A 16,359-nucleotide genomic window follows, 5' to 3' on the forward strand; every position below is an offset into this window, starting at 1 on the left:
GCTTCTATCACCTATTCATTCCACATACATGTATCGACCATTTATTGGCACTGACTATGTGCCTGCTGTGTAGTGTACTAGTGCCCAGCACAGATTGGACCTATGTCGAATGAATGAATAAGGCAGGGAGGTAGGAAGACAGGACCGCAGGCAGGAAGGAAAAAAACCCAGGGTCCTGGAGACCGTGGCCAGAAAGGGCCCCAACTGGAAGCAGTGCCCCCTTCCAACCCCCACGTTCCCACTTCCATCTGGGCCAGAAAATTGCCCCCTCCCCCACCATCCCGGGGCCATCAAGGTGGCCATCAGTCCACCCCCACTGTCACTGGGGATGGAACTGGGTGCCGCTCCCGGCGTCGCGGAGGGGCGGCGCCTGGGGACCCGCTCCGTCGCATCCTGCCGGGGGTGCGGGGCGGTGACTCCTTTGCCGGGAGCAGGGCAGCCTCCGCACTCCGGGAGGGCGTTCGTCCCTCTGCAGGCAGCTCGGTCGCGGGGCCCCTGGCCCATGGAGTTGCCCAAGACGCCGAGTGACTCCTCCCCGGGGACCCTCCCTCTCTGGGGCGCGTCATTCTCCCCACCCCTGGGTCCCGACCCCGGCGGCTTCTCGCACGCCGGCCACGCCGGGGACAAGTCTCGGCCACCTGTTCCGGAGCCGGGGAGCTGGGGGCGCCGTCCTCCCGCGCGTCGGTCCCTGCGCCCAGGGCCCCATGGAGCTGCCGGCCAGCAACGCCAGCTGCGAGAACGGTGCGTGCGTGCGGGCCGGCGGGGACCGGGGGTGCTCCGCGCCTCGCGCCTTCCCTTCCCCGCCGCTCTTTTCTTTCGCGTCCTCTCCTGCCAGGGGCCCCAAAACTGGGGAGACGGGGGTCAGCACGAGTTGTCCCCCACCCAGTTCTCAGGCCCGTCTAGGGAAGGAGCAGGATTCTGGCAGACTTCACCCATCTTCGGAGCTGGGTAGCTGAGAGGGAGAATGGGAGAAAAGGGGACGTATCGGGGAGGGAGGAGGTGGAGGCGGGCATTATTGATGGGGCCAGGTTGACAGAGAGGTGAGGGGGGGCGGTTTCCAGGTTTTTTTTAGCGTATACAAAGTAGATGCTTCAGATTTTAGTACCTGCCCGGGTCTGGCTGTCTCCCTGGGGCACACCAAAGACAGGGGAGAAGGGTGCAGAGATTCACCACCTTCAAACCCACACACACCTTTTAGAAAATGGAGAGAAAGAAGAACCTCAAGAAAGGATATGGAAAGACCCTTGGCTTTATGTTGAGTTCTTACCATAAACCAGATAGTTGACTAGGTGGGCCCTTTACCTGCATTATCTCATTAATCCTTAACACAACTCTAGAAGGCAGGTAGATATTATTTCCTTACTGTCTCCATTCTGGAGATGGAGAAACTGAGGCTCTGAGAAGTCTGATAATTGCTCAAGGTAGTATAGTGGGGAAATGGAATATGAAACTAGGGCTCTTGGATTTTAAAACCTGTGCTCATATTAGGACGCTCAACTCCTTTCTTGGTATAGCTCCATTTTCCTACCTCCTCTCGGATTTGCAACCTAGCACATCCCAGTTTCTCTGACTTCTCTTCAGGGAAGCTTTCAGAGCCGGCCTGTTGGGTGTCGGCTGGCTTTGGTTTCCTGACCAAGGCAGTCCATTTTCAGCCTCACCTTCTCCTGGGGAAGAATATGTTTTCCAGTCCTAGCATATTCTGGAAGAGAGGCAGGAATCATCTGGCCCATCACCCATTTGTCAGATGAGCATCCTTCTCAGAAATGGACTTCTCTTGGCCATCAGCCCTCTCTTTTTCTTTTTATCCCATGAGAGAATGTAACTCCGTGGAGAGAGCTGTGCCCCTTGGGTGCTTCAGGCGGCCCCACAACAGCCAAGTCCACCCTTTGGCTCCACCTGCTGGAGATGCACCTTCAGGAGGGCAGGTGAAGGGCGTGGGAATGGGCTTGGCTTTCCTCTTGGGAGTTGCCTTCCTTGGCCCACATCCTCCCAGGCTCTGGCTCATTTCCTGAGCTCAGGGAACTCCCTGGACTTGACTCTTGGGCGAGCTGAGGAACAGGAGTGAGCCATCAGAACAAGTTTGGTTAGGGACCGAGATGGCTTCTTGTCTCATCTTCCCTTGATTGTGACCCAGGTATCGAAAAGAGAGCTCTCCCACTGCAAAAGACATATGGATGTCCCCCGGTAGGTTCCAGACCTAGCTTTACCAGTTTTTGTGAGACTCAAGCAAGTCCTTCCCCTTCTCAGGGCCTCAGTTTCCCCAGATGAAAGTAAGAGAGTTAGACAGCCTGCCTTCTAAGGGCTCTTCCAGCTCTGTTGTTCTGTGCTTCTGTGCCAAAGAAGAAAGGTCAACATTGCCCTTACTTTGTTCCACCAAGATGCCACTCTGTGCTCCAGATATGCCAACGCCAGAGCTGCCTGACCTTGGACATTGGGGCTTTCTAGCACTGGCCTGGAGTTCTAACTGGTCCAAGGAGAAGTGCCCGGCCCAGGCTTACATCCTTGCTACAGAAGCCTGGGCCTTTGTGACACACAGTTTGAAAAACACCTCCAACCACCAGAGGCCACAAACTCAAATGCCTACAGGGGCTGAGCACGTAACAAATATGACTGAAGGGAGCTGGTACGGACTCTAAGGAACTGAAAAGATCGTGTCCTGTCTAGGGGGTCAAGTGCTGCTCGGCTGCAGCCAATTGTTGCCTCTGGAAAGGTGTGCCCAGCAAGATAAACAAAGGCAGCTCAAAAGCTGAATTTTCCTGGGAAATATCCTGATTTCTACATGTTAGTAATGAACTCATATTTTAAAATTACCCTCAAGAAGCCAAATGAAACCCCACCCCACTTGCTGCCTACTTTGTGGGGTGTGTGTGATGGTTAAGAGCGTGGGCTTTGGCGTCAGATAGGCTTGGGGAACAATCCTGGCTTCACCACTTACCGCCAATGTAACCTTAGGCAGGTTACCAAACTTATCATGGCCCCAGTTTCTTCAGCTAAAACCCTGGACCTGATTGTTGTGCCCTTCCCATGATAGGGGTGCTTGTGGGAAGCCCCAGAGCAGAAGGCCACGTGAATACCGGCACTGGAGGATTATTGGCTGTGCTTTGTATTGTTTCATTGAACTTGGGAAGCTTAGTTGTTCTGACTGAGGGTCTGCCCCTCATGCCCAGGTTTGTCCTGTTGTCCTTGGTGTTTGAGCCAGAATGGCAAGCAAGGGTGGACTGGCTCTGGGACATGAGGCCTGATGCAGACTCTTGGGGACTCTTGGACTTGGAAAGCAAACTAAAGACAGATTCTGCATGGGGTGGTAGGGACACCCATCCCTCTGAGACCTCAAGGAGGCTCCAGCCGCAGACCACAAGCACCAGAGGTCTTAGAAGTAAGACCTGGGAATGGTCAGTTCTAACAAAAAGGACGCTCTTGTTTACTCATCTTCAGGCCTAGAATGGTCTGTGGACTTTCTACCTTCACTCCCTCATGTTACCTGTCAGGAGTCTCCACTGTGGCTGGAGTTAGGGATACATAAGTGAAGAGGCCTCTGGGAGGAGGGAAGCCTTGTGTGATACTGAGCTGTTGGAGGCCCGCATGCCAGAGGTTAGGAAGGAATTCCTGTGGAGGGCAGGAAGTTGGATTCAATGATGCCTGAGGGCTTGGAGGACCCTGCTTGGTGTGCAGGGCATCAGCATAGCTTAGTGGTTACATGCTGGAATTCTGGAGTCAGACAGCCTGTGTTCTTAGGCAAGACACCTGACCTCTCATGGCCTCCGTTTCCATATCTATGAAATGGGAATTAAAGACAGCACTTATCTGACAGGTGGTTGTAAGAATTTGATGAGTTCATGCAAATAAAACCCCTAGCCTGGAGTAAGCACTCAGCGAATGTTAACTGTTATTTTTAGGTTGGGGCCCAGCATGTGGACGGAGACCTGCAATAGCTGAGGAATGGGGTCTGAAACAGTGGCCAATTCCAATTTTTAAAGCATGCAAATGTCCCCAGCATGACTCTCTCACCATGGTCTTCCCATCTAGGTTCCCTGATCAGCCTATACTGCTCTTCTCAACAAGTCCTATGCCGGATTGTCGGTGACTTCAGCCCTGAGATGCCCAGGAATGTCACCTCTAGCAGCTGGCGGGAGAGGCTCAGGCAGAACTACAGCTTCTATGTCGGCCTGGGTCTGGCCTTCCTGTCCAGCTTTCTCATTGGCAGCAGCGTCATCCTCAAGAAGAAGGGCCTCCTGCGACTCGTGGCCTCGGGGGCCACACGGGCTGGTAAGCTGCTGGGGGGCAGGTGGGAATGGGGTGGTGGGCAGCTGAGACCTCAGCCAGCCCTGTGAACCTCCCTACAGGGGCCACTGTAGCAGTTTGAGAGCCTGGTCTAAATGGGCACAAAAGGCTCATTGTCAACCCTGTTGGGAATCCAATCTACGAACAGGAGACCTTCCTTATAATCCAATGTTTCCTGAAAACTTCGGGATAAGTTAATTGAGGTGAAGAAAGGGGAAAGTCTCAGGGCCAAGAATCAGAAACCTCAAGTCTGGTCCTGGTTTTATTTCTTACCAGCTGTGCCGTAGGCAAGTCACAACTTCCCTGCAAAATGGGAATATAAATACCTCTGCCCAGAACAAAGTCAGACACTAGTGTGCCCTCATGTACCATCAAATTGAGCTCCCTTATAGGCTACAAAAGAATTGCTGAGTCTCTGTCCACAGAGATTTGCTTGTTTGGAAAATAAGATGTGTATCCATGAAACAATTCTTAAGAAGAGGAATCATGTATAGAAGAATTCATTCATTTAATCATTCGTTGAGTACCTGCTGTGTGCCAGGAGTCATGCCAGACATGGGGACACAGTGCCCTTGTAAGGCATTGAGTCGAGTGGGAGAGATAGGCAAGTCAATAGACAATTGTTCTATAGTGTGTTAAGTGGTATCATGGGGAAAATACAGAATGCTATGGCAGTGTTTTGGAGGGGCATGTAAAGCCCAGGCTTAGGGGGTAGGGGAGGTTTTCTGTAAGAGGTGATCTAGACACCAAGAACTAAATAATGGGGAGATAGCAAGGTGAAGGGCAAGAGAGGAAGAGGTGGTCCAGGCAGAAAGAACAGCATGTGCAAAGGCTCAGAGGGGAGATAGTGTGAGCGGCACTAGAAACTGAAAGTAGTTGGGGATGGCTTGCACATGGGCGGGTAAGAGATGGGGTGTGGGCCAGATCATGAAGGGTCCTGTAAACTGGGCTCCTGAGTTTGAGTGCAATTGTCAGTGACTGGAAGGCTTTAGGCAGGGGAGTGACACAGTCTGACTTATGATGTGAGAAGATCCCTGGTTGCTGGGTGGAGAATGGATTAGGGAACAAGACTGGAGGCTGGGAGACCAATTAGGGGAGAGAGACAACAGAACTTGGGCCTGCAAATAGCAGTGGGAATGGAGACAAGTCGTGGAGTCCAGAGATAGTTTTTGAAGGTAGAACTTACTGGGTTTGGTGTTGACTGGCTCCAAGGGGAGGGAGAAAAAGAGAGTCGAGGGTGACTCAGCTTTGTGACTTGAGCAACTGGGGAGCTGAGGGTGCTATTGTCTGAGATAAAGAATGCAGGAGGAACGGGTTTATGGGAAGATGCTGTGTTCAAGATTGGACACGTTCAGTTTAATCTTCTGTGGGACATTGAGCTTTGGAAACCAGCTATTGGGGTTCCAATTCCAGCTTCAATTCCTGGTCATGTGATCCTCGGCAAGAAAAGTATCTTTTCTGTGCCTCAGTTTCCTTATCTATAAAATGGGGATAAGAATAGTTCCAGCCTCAAGGACTGTCGTGAAGCTCTGTAGTGTGTTTAGAAAGATGCTTGGCACTGAGTAAGCACTGGTATTAGTATTGCAGTTATCTAAGTGGGAGGCCTGGTGGACAGTTGGAAACCCAGGTCTACAGCTAGGTGTGCTCTGCCATGGAGAGCTGTGAGGTGCGGGGATGAAGTCAGGAGCAGTGGTCATTGCTGCTCTATCCTTCACTTCTGGACAAGTGTTTGAAAGACCAGAGGGCTCCCAAAGTGCCAGAAAAATAGCTGTTTGCCCTCAGGGGAGAGCAAGGGAAGTATCATTGACCATTCAGAAAGACAACTTCCCTGGAATCAATTGTTTTCCTCCAATCTGCTGTTTCAGTATCTTCTGAGATTTCAACCCCTAGCAAAAATGCTCTCAGAGCTCTTAACTTCTATGGGAGATTCTGACCCCTTTAGGAACCTGATGAAAGCTGAAGGCCTTCTTAGAAAAAGGGGGTTCACAAAAAGTGACATACAATTTTTGGATTTTCACGGGACTGTCTAAAACCCGTCCATTATCATCATCCTCATCCTCATCCTCATAGCTAATATTATTGAGTATTGACTATGTGCCAGGCTCTGAGTCCACCATATGAACAAAGCAGACACGTTCCTGCTTCATGGAGCTTCCATTTTAGAGAGGGAGAAGCCAGAAAATAAATAAATCAATTCAAATTATAAATGATAAGTGTCATGAAGGAGAAGAGCTGGGTGTGATGAAAGAGAATCCCAAAGGGAAATAATAGAGATCAGAGGGGCAGGGAGGGCTTCTTAGGAGAAGCAACATTCAGGCAGAGACCTATAGAGTGGGTGTAGATTTAGGCAAATTTCATTAAGAAGGCTATTCTATTCCGGACACGGAGAAGTACGTGCAAAGGCCTTAGGCTGCAAAGAGTTCATCATTTTTGAAAAACTAAATGGAAGTCTGAGCAGCTGGACTGTAGTAAGAAGAGTGGCAGGAGATGCCTTTGGAGAGGTGAGCAGGGTCAAAACTATGAATGGGCTTGTTAAGGATTCTGGTCTTTATCCTAAGAGTGTTTGGAAGCCATTGGCCAGCTGTAAACTGAAGAGTGACATAATCTGATTTACATTCTTAAAAGACCACTGGCTGCTCAGAAAGGAATGGATTATAAAGGGATGAGAGTAGAACTGGGGGAACCATAGGAGGCTGTTCCCTTAACCCAGGCCAGAGGTGATATGCCTTGGAGTAGGGTGGTGGCAGTGGAGTGGACACATGTGAGATGCTTTTTGGAGACAGAATCAGCAGGAAGGACTGGATGCAGAAAGTGGAGGAGTGGGAGGTGTCAAGTGTGATTCCTGGTTTCTGGCTTCAGCAACTAGATGCAGGGAGGTGCCATTCTCTGAGTTTCATTTGGTGGGTTGGTGGGGAACCCTATAAAAATCAAGAATTCCTTTTAAGGCAGAGTTTGAGATGCCTGTGAGAGATCCAAGAGTTATCAAGTAAGCAAAATAGATATACATACACGCTCGGAATAAATGATCCGAGTACACATATGAAATAGAGACACCAGCACATAGATGGTCTTTAAAACTTTGGGAATGGATGAACTCACCCAGGAGAGGGCCCAGAAGCAGGCTCCCAGGACTAACCATGGCTAACACATATTGAACCCTTAGAGGTTGGGGAGTGAAGGTTCCTGAGAAAGTGTGGCCAAGCTCTAACTTTGTGTCCCTTCCTTTCTACAGTGGACGGAGGCTATGGCTACCTGAAGGATGCAATGTGGTGGGCTGGATTTCTCACCAGTAAGTGGGTTCTTTGCTCCTAGTAACAGTGACCTATTGACGGCAGAGATGAAAGGAGGGGTGGATGGGGCATTTCTGTCTCTATCGTGCAAAGTATGAATCCAAGGCCCAGATTCCTAGAGGAAAACCTTGACAATCTTTGCGGGTAGAACATCTTACCTATTTCTCAGATCACTTTCTCAACCCAAAGTCAGTCGTGCATCCATGAGGCGTCTATCCCCAGAGAGATTTGTACAGAGCTGGTAAATGGTAAAGGCATTTTTCTCAACTTCCCTTGAAGCATAGGGAGATATCACTGCCTGTTGGAGTCTCTTGGACTTCTTGGCTGAGACTTCTAAGCCGATTTCCCCATTCTACAGGCAGTTTGTTAGCTCACTTAGAACATGGCTGGTCTGCCACTTAAGGTTTGCCCAAATTTGCACATTCACACATTTCCCCAGCTTTCCACCCACTCTCTCTGGCTTTCAAACTCTGATTCTTTTGGATGGAAAATTAGCCAGCTTTCCATTTATAATCCCCTAAGTCAGGTTTTAATGCCAGTCTTAGCTACAGCTATCATCTTCATCATCTGCTTTCAAAGGGCAGACCCAGGTCATTCTCTACCAGCAGAAAGACAGACAAGGCACTTGCAGGAGTCTGCAAACTGAAAACTCAAATGGGGAGAATTAGGCCATTTGGGAAAGTCGGACTTTCTAACCACCTGCCTGTCAGTCTAGACTATCCACAGGTCCTCTGGGAAAAATGGCTCCATGGGCCAATTGGTACTTGAAGAATCAATAACTGTAATTATTTCTTTTTTTTTTCTTCTTCTTCTTCTTTTTTTTTTTTGTGAGGAAGATTAGCCCTGAGCTCACATCCATGCCAATCCTCCTCTTTTTGCTGAGGAAGACTGGCACTGGGCTATCTGTGCCCATCTTCCTCCACTTTATATGGGACGCCGCCACAGCATGGCCTGACAAGCAGTGCATCGGTGTTCGCCCGGGATCCGAACCCGGGCCACCAGCAGCGGAGTGCGTGCACTTAACCGCTACGCCACGGGGCCGACCCCTGTAATTGTTTCTTTATTTTATAATTAACACTTTCTAGAAGTTACCTTAAAGATGCAGACCAAACATTGACAGTCCCTGAGATACACTTAATGGTGCCTGGAATAGAAGCTGAGAGACCTCAAGAACAAGAAGGCATCCACCTACAAATGTGTCATGTGACCTTGGGCTCTGGGCCTGCTTCCTCATCTTTAAAATGGAAAGATTTGATCAGGATAGTCTGGGCCTGACCTTGTGACCAGATTCTCCAGGGAGAGAGCATGAGGATCAGGATTTTAAGGAACGCTGTCTGGGATTCTATGAATGGTTGAATATTGAATGCGCCATTCCTACCCAGTTCATTTGGGTTGGAGACGGTGCATCGAAGCCGCCCTATCCTCTTTTCTCCCTTAATTTCCTAGTGGCTGCTGGAGAAGTTGCCAACTTCGGGGCCTACGCATTTGCTCCTGCTACAGTCGTCACTCCTCTGGGAGCGCTGAGTGTCCTCATAAGGTGATTGTCACCTCTCTTGCTGTCTCTGGCTCCTTCCTATTTTGAATTTGTTGAGGTCTGGAACTCCCAAGTGAAGTCAACTGCCACTTGCAGTCAGGAGCCTGGGTTGGTCTCAGCTCCTAGAAAGAGGCAGTGTGCAGGTTAGCACCCTGGACCCTTGGATTGTTTGTTGTCAGTTGCTCTAGCGCCCTCGACAGACTTGGCGATGGAGGGGCAGGCCAAGCCCAAACCAGCTGGAAGGGCTTCCACTGCTGCCAGGCTGAATGTCTCAGGTCAGTGTTTTGGTGCCCTACTAGGAGAAGCACCCGAGTTAAAGGCAAGCTCCCTAGATTAACATTCCCTGAGTTCTAACTTTAGCTCTACCACTTAGTAGTTACATTACCATGGGCAAGTCACTTAACCACTCTGAGCCTCAATTTCCCCATCTGCTAAATGGGGATGCTAATAATACCTACCTGAAGGCATTGCTTCAAGGACTAAATGGGATAACGCACAGAAAGTGCATAGTACGGAACTGGCACTGAAGAATAACCACGGCTAACATACATTGAGGGCTTACTGTGTGCTAACTGTTCTAAATGTCTTCCATGTATTAACTCATTTAATCCTCATAGCTTCCCTACTAATTAGAAAGTAGGAGACCTGAGGCCAAGAGAGGTTAAGCAATTTGGCCAAGGTCACCCAGTCCCAAGAGTCTAGGCCAGGACTCCCACCCAGACAGTCTAATTTCAGAGTCCAGGTGTTAACCATGATGTCATGTTGCCTCGCACACGTTTCATAGTTTTACAAATAACTGATACTAAATGTGTGTGCTTCCCATTGCCCCATGCCTCCCGCACTACAAACACGGTTCCTCTCTGAGGGGCCTGAACCCCCATTTGCAGCTGGCTCTGATTGTTGGTTTAACCTTGGAGCCCTGGTATATCCCAGCCAACCACACCCAGTACTCATAATTTCCTCTGTTTTGTTTTACCGTCTTGATCACGTTTGCAACATTTACGCAGTCAAGAAACAGATAGAACCATGACTCACATTGCACAATTGGCTGATGCAGCTGCAATACCACTATTGCGTGTCTGATTAGTTTACAAATTCCCACCCCCAGGAAGCTGGGAGAGGCAGGGAATCCTCCAATGTGAGCTCTGCCTGTGGTGATGCCACCAGACTCTCTTGAGTGGGCATGTTGGGTGAAATGTTTTTGGTAGTTTTAGAGGAGAGATGGGAGACATTCAAAGGAGCTTGGACATCAATCCCCCTCTCTCCTGATACTTTAGCCAGGACTTTTGAGGCTAATTGGGTCCTAGGTCAGCCAACAGATTTTTCCCCTAAACTCATGCCACCTTTGTAAAGAAACAGAAGCATGCCCCTGCAATCATTCCTGTCATGCCCAATTTCCCTCCCTCTCCCCTCACCTCTTCTGGCTCACCAAAAGGATATGAAGGGAATGAAAATCCCATCACCAAGGAATAGCGAGGAATCAGAGGTGTTTTGCCAAGAAAAGAGAAGACTCAGGAAAGTCACAAGAATTCTCTTCACTGAAGTGTAGAGGAAAAACCATAGGCTTTATAATTAGACAGAACTTGAGCTCAAATCCTGGCTTTGCTACTTAGCAGTCGCATGACCTTGCCAAGTCATTTTAACTTCTGTAAGACTCAGTTTTCCTGAGTTCTACTAAAAAATGGAGATAGTGTATTTTACTTCTCAAAGAGTTGTGAGATGTAGGTGAGATAATAAATGGAAAGTTTCTAACATAATACCTAGTACGTAAGACGTGCCCAATACACAGTGCCCATAATTGTCATTGTGGTTGTTTATATTGGCTTGTACAAATGGAAGAAGGAATAGATTTGTTCTGTATGGCTCAAGGAATAGAAATGAGACAATGAGTAGAAATTGCCATATTTTTGGTCAACAATTAGAATGAACCTATAATGGATTCATTTGCCTTGTGAAGGAGAGAGCCGCTTGTCACCAGATGTATACAAGCCAAGACTGAAAGCCACCTGTTTGCAGTGTTAAAAGAAGACGTGCTTGGGGCCAGCCCCATGGTGCAGCAGTTAAGTTTGCGTGTTCCGCTTTGGCGGCCCAGGGTTTGCTGGTTAGGATTCTGGGCACAGACCTACTCACTGCTCATCAAGCCATGCTGAGATGGCCCCACATAGAAGAACTAGAAGGACCTACAACTAGGATATACAACTATGTACTGGGGGATTTGGTGAGAAAAAGGAAAAAAAAAAAGAGGAAGATTGGCAACAGATGTTAGCTCAGGGCCAATCTTCCTCAAAAAAAAGACGTGCTCAGTGGGTAGGAAGTTAGACAAGAGTGCTTTGAAGGGCTCTTCCAACACTTCTGTTTTGGGACACTCTCAGCCTCCTTTCTATTTTAGACCTTTTTGGGGGTCTAGAAAAGCTTTCCTAAGAGAGTAGTGTGTCCTGATCTGTTGTTCTCCGTGAGCCCCCATTTTTCTTCAGGATGCTGAGACAGGCATGGCTGCCTAATCCCTTTCTCCTGTTTCCATGTGCAGTGCCATCCTTTCCTCATATTTCCTGGGAGAGAGTCTGAATCTGCTGGGAAAGCTGGGCTGTGTGATCTGCGTGGCTGGCAGCACAGTGATGGTGATACATGCCCCTGAGGAAGAGAAGGTCACCACTGTCATTGAGATGGCTGCCAAGATGAAAGACACAGGTAGGCTCCAAGCCCTCAGTGAACAGGAAGGCACTGGGGGATGAAATTGTGGAAGGTCTGACTGTGTTCTGAGCATCTCAGGTGCTGCCGCCTGGAGGAGGAGGCAAGCTAAAGAAAGAAGGTTGGTGGGCTGATCATAAGGTTAGCTTACAGGCTTCTAGGCCTGATATATATTGATGCCATTTATTAAGTGTTTATTATGTACCAGGCACTGTTCTAAATGCTTTATCTGCATTGTCTTTGTCAGTTGGGGCTGCTATAACAGAATACCATAGACTGGGTGGCTTATAAATAACAGAAATTTATTTCTCACAGTTCTGGAGGCTGGAAAGTCCATGACCAAGGTGCCGCCAGATTCAGTGTCTGGCAAGAGCCTGCTTGCTGGTTCATAGATGGCTATCTTCTCACTGTGTCCTTACATGGTGGAAGGGGCAAGGGAGCTCTCTGGGGTCCCTTTTATAAGGGCACTAATCCCTTCATGAGGGCTCTACCCTCATGACTTAATCACTTCCCAAAGGCCCCACCTCCTAATACCATCACATTAGGGATTAGATTTCAACATATGAATTTGAGGAGGACACGTTCAGTCTATAGCATGCATTATCTCATTTAATCTCACACACACACACACAAACAAAAGCCCTATGAGGAAGGTCCTGTTCTTAGCCCTATTTTACAAATGAGGAAACCGAGGTCTTGGGGGTTTAATTAATAACTTGCCCAAGTTATTAAAAAGTTGTGCAGCTGAGACTGGAACTCCTGTTTGTCTGACTCCAGAGCCCAAGTCCTTCACGCTACATCCCATTGCCATGGGGGGGGGGGGCGGTGCTCTAGATGCTAATTGCATCCTCTACAGCTCAGGTTCTCTCTCTCCCTCCCCTCCTGAAGGGTACATCGTGTTTGCTGTGCTTCTGCTGGTGTTCTGCCTCATCCTCATCTTCGTCATCGCCCCACGTTATGGACAAAGGAATATCCTGGTTTACATCATCATCTGCTCTGTGATCGGGGCCTTCTCTGTGTCTGCCGTCAAGGGTCTGGGCATCACCATTAAGAACTTCTTCCAGGGGTTGCCAGTTGTGCGGCACCCCCTCCCCTACATCCTGTCCCTCATCCTGGCACTTTCACTCAGCACTCAGGTCAACTTCCTCAACAGGGCGCTGGACATTTTTAATACCTCTCTGGTGTTCCCCATCTACTACGTGTTCTTCACCACGACCGTGGTTACCTCCTCCATCATCCTCTTTAAGGAGTGGTACAGCATGTCTGCCGTGGACATTGTGGGTACCCTCTCTGGCTTTATCACCATCATCCTGGGTGTGTTCATGCTTCATGCTTTCAAAGACCTGGACATCAGCGAGACCAGCTTGCCCCATATGCACAAAAACCCAACCCCACCTCCCGCCCCAGAGCCCACTGTCATTAGACTAGAAGACAAGAATGTCCTTGTGGACAATATAGAGCTCGCCAGTACCCCATCACCAGCAGAGAAGCCCAAAGTATTTATAATCCATTCCTAAAGCTTGGAATACATGAGTGAGAGGATGAGCCCTATGGTACAGCCTGACTTCTCAATTTCAGAGCCACCTGGTTATTTTCAGCACAACTGTTACCAATGGGCTCTCTTTTCTGAGATGTTCATTTATACCTCATCACGGTTTCCAGGAGAAAAATCTCTACCCAGTGAGGGGTGGTGGCAGAACTTCCTGGAAACACAGCCTCAGTAACCAAATACCCTACTTTATTTGGTGCCAGCAGGTCCCCTGGACCTCCCTTCTCACTTGTTTCCTCGGTGCTGTCTCTACGTTGTTGGAAAGAAGATAGCATTTGACCCGTTGAATGTAGCCAGGCCAAGAACTTTCCTGAGATGCTGGTCATCAGGAAATCCTTAGCACTAGTTCTCCTGAGACTGAATCGCCATTCCTTAGCCCAGGGATGAAGTGCAGCTGGCTCCCAGAGGCCCAGAGAGCAATTCGCCATGCCTCCTCATCCAGAGCTGACAGAGACACAACTACTGCAAAATGTCTTCCTGCTTTTACCACTTCCTCTTTGGAGACAAAAGCAAGACCTCAGCTGACCTTCTTACTGTGAAAGCCACCTGCTGTCTGAGAAGCATTTCCACTGGCCCCATTCCCTGAGCACTGCACCCTGGAGGTCAGCATCTTTGTTTCCATCAGCTCCACTCCCTCCCCATCCCTTACCTCTCTATATACATCCTAAGGAGCAGTCACTGAGACATTCAGGCAGTTGTCTTAGAACTCAAAACAAAACGACGAAACAAGATGCTTTACAGCCAAGCCCTGTTGGCCAACCTCAGTGTTTCATTTTGCCTCCTTCTGGAAAGAGAACAGCAGTTGCACTGCTCTTAAAAGTAGCTTGGCTGTTGAGCTAGAATTTGGCAGAATGCACTTTCCTTTTCCTCAAGGAGTAAACCAAAATATGATTTGGGGACATGGGGAGAAGAGTGAGGAGCAAAGTCAGGACTTGGCAGAAAGCAGCCACAAGCTCTCTGGAAACCAGGGGCTAACTTTTGTGTTTACTCTGGTGCCCTACCAAGAACCCAGGTGGAAAGGGCTCTGGGTAGTTTCTGGCTGCAGCCTTAGAGGCTTGGCCAGTGGCATCAGCTTTGAACTTCAGTGACCAAGTAGGGATAGAGGCTTGCCGTGGAGTGCATTCTGGCTGTGGACCAGATTGCCACCAAGTCCCCCACTCCACTGATGAGCTGCCCACACTGGGAAGCAGCGTGTCATGACTGCTCCAACACCACTTGCTTTGGGGACTGCCTTTGGTCTCCTCACATTTGGCCAGAGGCATTCAAAAAACAAGAGCAGCTGGAGAGGCGTAATTGCTATTCCTTCCCTTCCTGTCTTTTTTCTAACTGCAAGAGTGTGGGAGATGGTACAAGGACCATTGAAATGGAAGTAAGGGAGCCAGTATATTTGTGAAGAGGGAAGACTCGATCCTCAGTCTCCAAACTGGTACAGAGCCTCCCCTGTCTAACTCCATACCCCTGCCCTGAATTTACGTCCCAGGCCCTAAGAACAGCCAAGCCCAGGCCAAACTCTTGCTGGCCTTGGAGCTCCAAAGGCTCGGCTGACCAACAGACTGGCTTTCTGCACCTCCAGCCTCAAATCTCCAGTTTTTAATGAATGTGGATTTCTGTCTGTAACTAAAATCAATGCAACACGGTGGATCTTGAGAATGGCCGTAATCTGAGGTCCCTGAGAGTGTGGTCTGCAGGGTCAGGAATAAAGACCTCTGAGTGTGTTTACTTGGTACTTGCGTCTTGGCCTTCCTGGGACACGGAGCAATTAACTGGTTCCTCTAGCGCTGGGGGACCAGTCCCTGATCTCTGGAGGGTTGTGGCTGCCAAGGAAGTCCCTGCAGTGCCTTCCACAGCCACGCCCTCACTAGAGTGGGAAAGGCAGTTTTGGGAATCAAGTCAGTTGAAGACACTCTTCCCTTATTAACGCCTGAGCCCTGACTAGGAGCCATGCACAGTGCCAAGAGCTTCACGTGAAGTCTTTTGAGTCCTCACAAATCCCCAAGGTAGATATATCTTTATCCCCATTGTATCTATGAAAAAAGTCTCAGAGAGGTTAAGTAATCGCTCAAGGTCACACAACCAGGAAGAGTCGAAGTTGATATCTGGCTCTGAGCCCATAGTCTTAAGAGCAGTGTGTCTCTCCAAAAGACTAAATTCATCCCCCATTGCATAGTCCGATCTTCCTCTGTTTGTTTCTTCTTGTGATCTGTGCTGTCTCCCCTGTCTGGACGTAAGCCCCATGAGAGAGGGTCTTTATTTACTGCTTATCCTCAGTGCCTAGCACATAGTTGGCACTCATAAAAACATGTATTGAAAGAAGGAACAATACCGTTCCGAATAGTCCTTCTTTGCCCAGACTCTTGGGGGCCAGCTCCCAACCCAGAGCACTCTTAACAGAACCCCAGCATGTAAAGCAGAGCAACTCCAAAACAGATGTGGTCAGCAGTTTCTGAGCACGCAGCCTGTGTCGGGTATGGTTGGCTGCTTTCACATGGGGCACTTCACTGGTGATCATGATACTTTTGAGGTAGGTATTATTCCCACTGTATACCAAGAAGAGACTTAGAGTTCTGGAATTTATCCACTCTCACACATCTAGTAAGTAGCAGAGCCGGGATTTGAACCCAGGTCTGTCCAGCCAGGCTGTGTCTTATGCTGCTGACCAGTCTATGACTATCAACCCAGAGACTGGCCGACAGAGTGGGTACAGTGGCTGGTTTAGATGGTGATGTTAGGCAGGCAGGAGTGTTTGGGTGGGGGCTAATTTCATGAGCAGGCATTTTAGTAGTCAAAGCCTTTGTGTTTCGATGCCTTTGATGTCCTTAGGCAATCTTAGAACAGCGAGAAGTTAGGAAAGTATCAGCAGCTCTCAAAGGCCCCCGCCCAGGGCTTTGTGAAGATTAGATGAGATAAAGAAGCATGCAATGCCTGGCATGTGTTAAGTACTCAGTAAACGTTACCTCCTATCACGATTATGATTCCATCTGTCTTGCAGAACCTCAAAATTGAGGTGGGAATCAAAT

The 16,359-nt window shown here is 49.0% G+C and overlaps 1 protein-coding gene across 1 annotated transcript; it reads left to right on the forward strand.

Annotated features, from left to right (window-relative positions):
• The first annotated feature begins 328 nt into the window (after nt 1-328).
• On the forward strand, nt 329-15,061 carry NIPAL4 (NIPA like domain containing 4). Its single transcript, XM_058551307.1, is given in 7 exon segments — nt 329-658; nt 660-741; nt 4,027-4,266; nt 7,514-7,570; nt 9,018-9,108; nt 11,633-11,793; nt 12,682-15,061. Coding segments are annotated over 7 exon segments (1,590 nt in total). The 3' UTR covers nt 13,311-15,061.
• The last annotated feature ends 1,298 nt before the right edge of the window (nt 15,062-16,359 follow it).

This window comes from Diceros bicornis, chromosome 1 (assembly GCF_020826845.1).
Source record: "Diceros bicornis minor isolate mBicDic1 chromosome 1, mDicBic1.mat.cur, whole genome shotgun sequence".
NCBI classification, from domain to species: domain Eukaryota; kingdom Metazoa; phylum Chordata; class Mammalia; order Perissodactyla; family Rhinocerotidae; genus Diceros; species Diceros bicornis.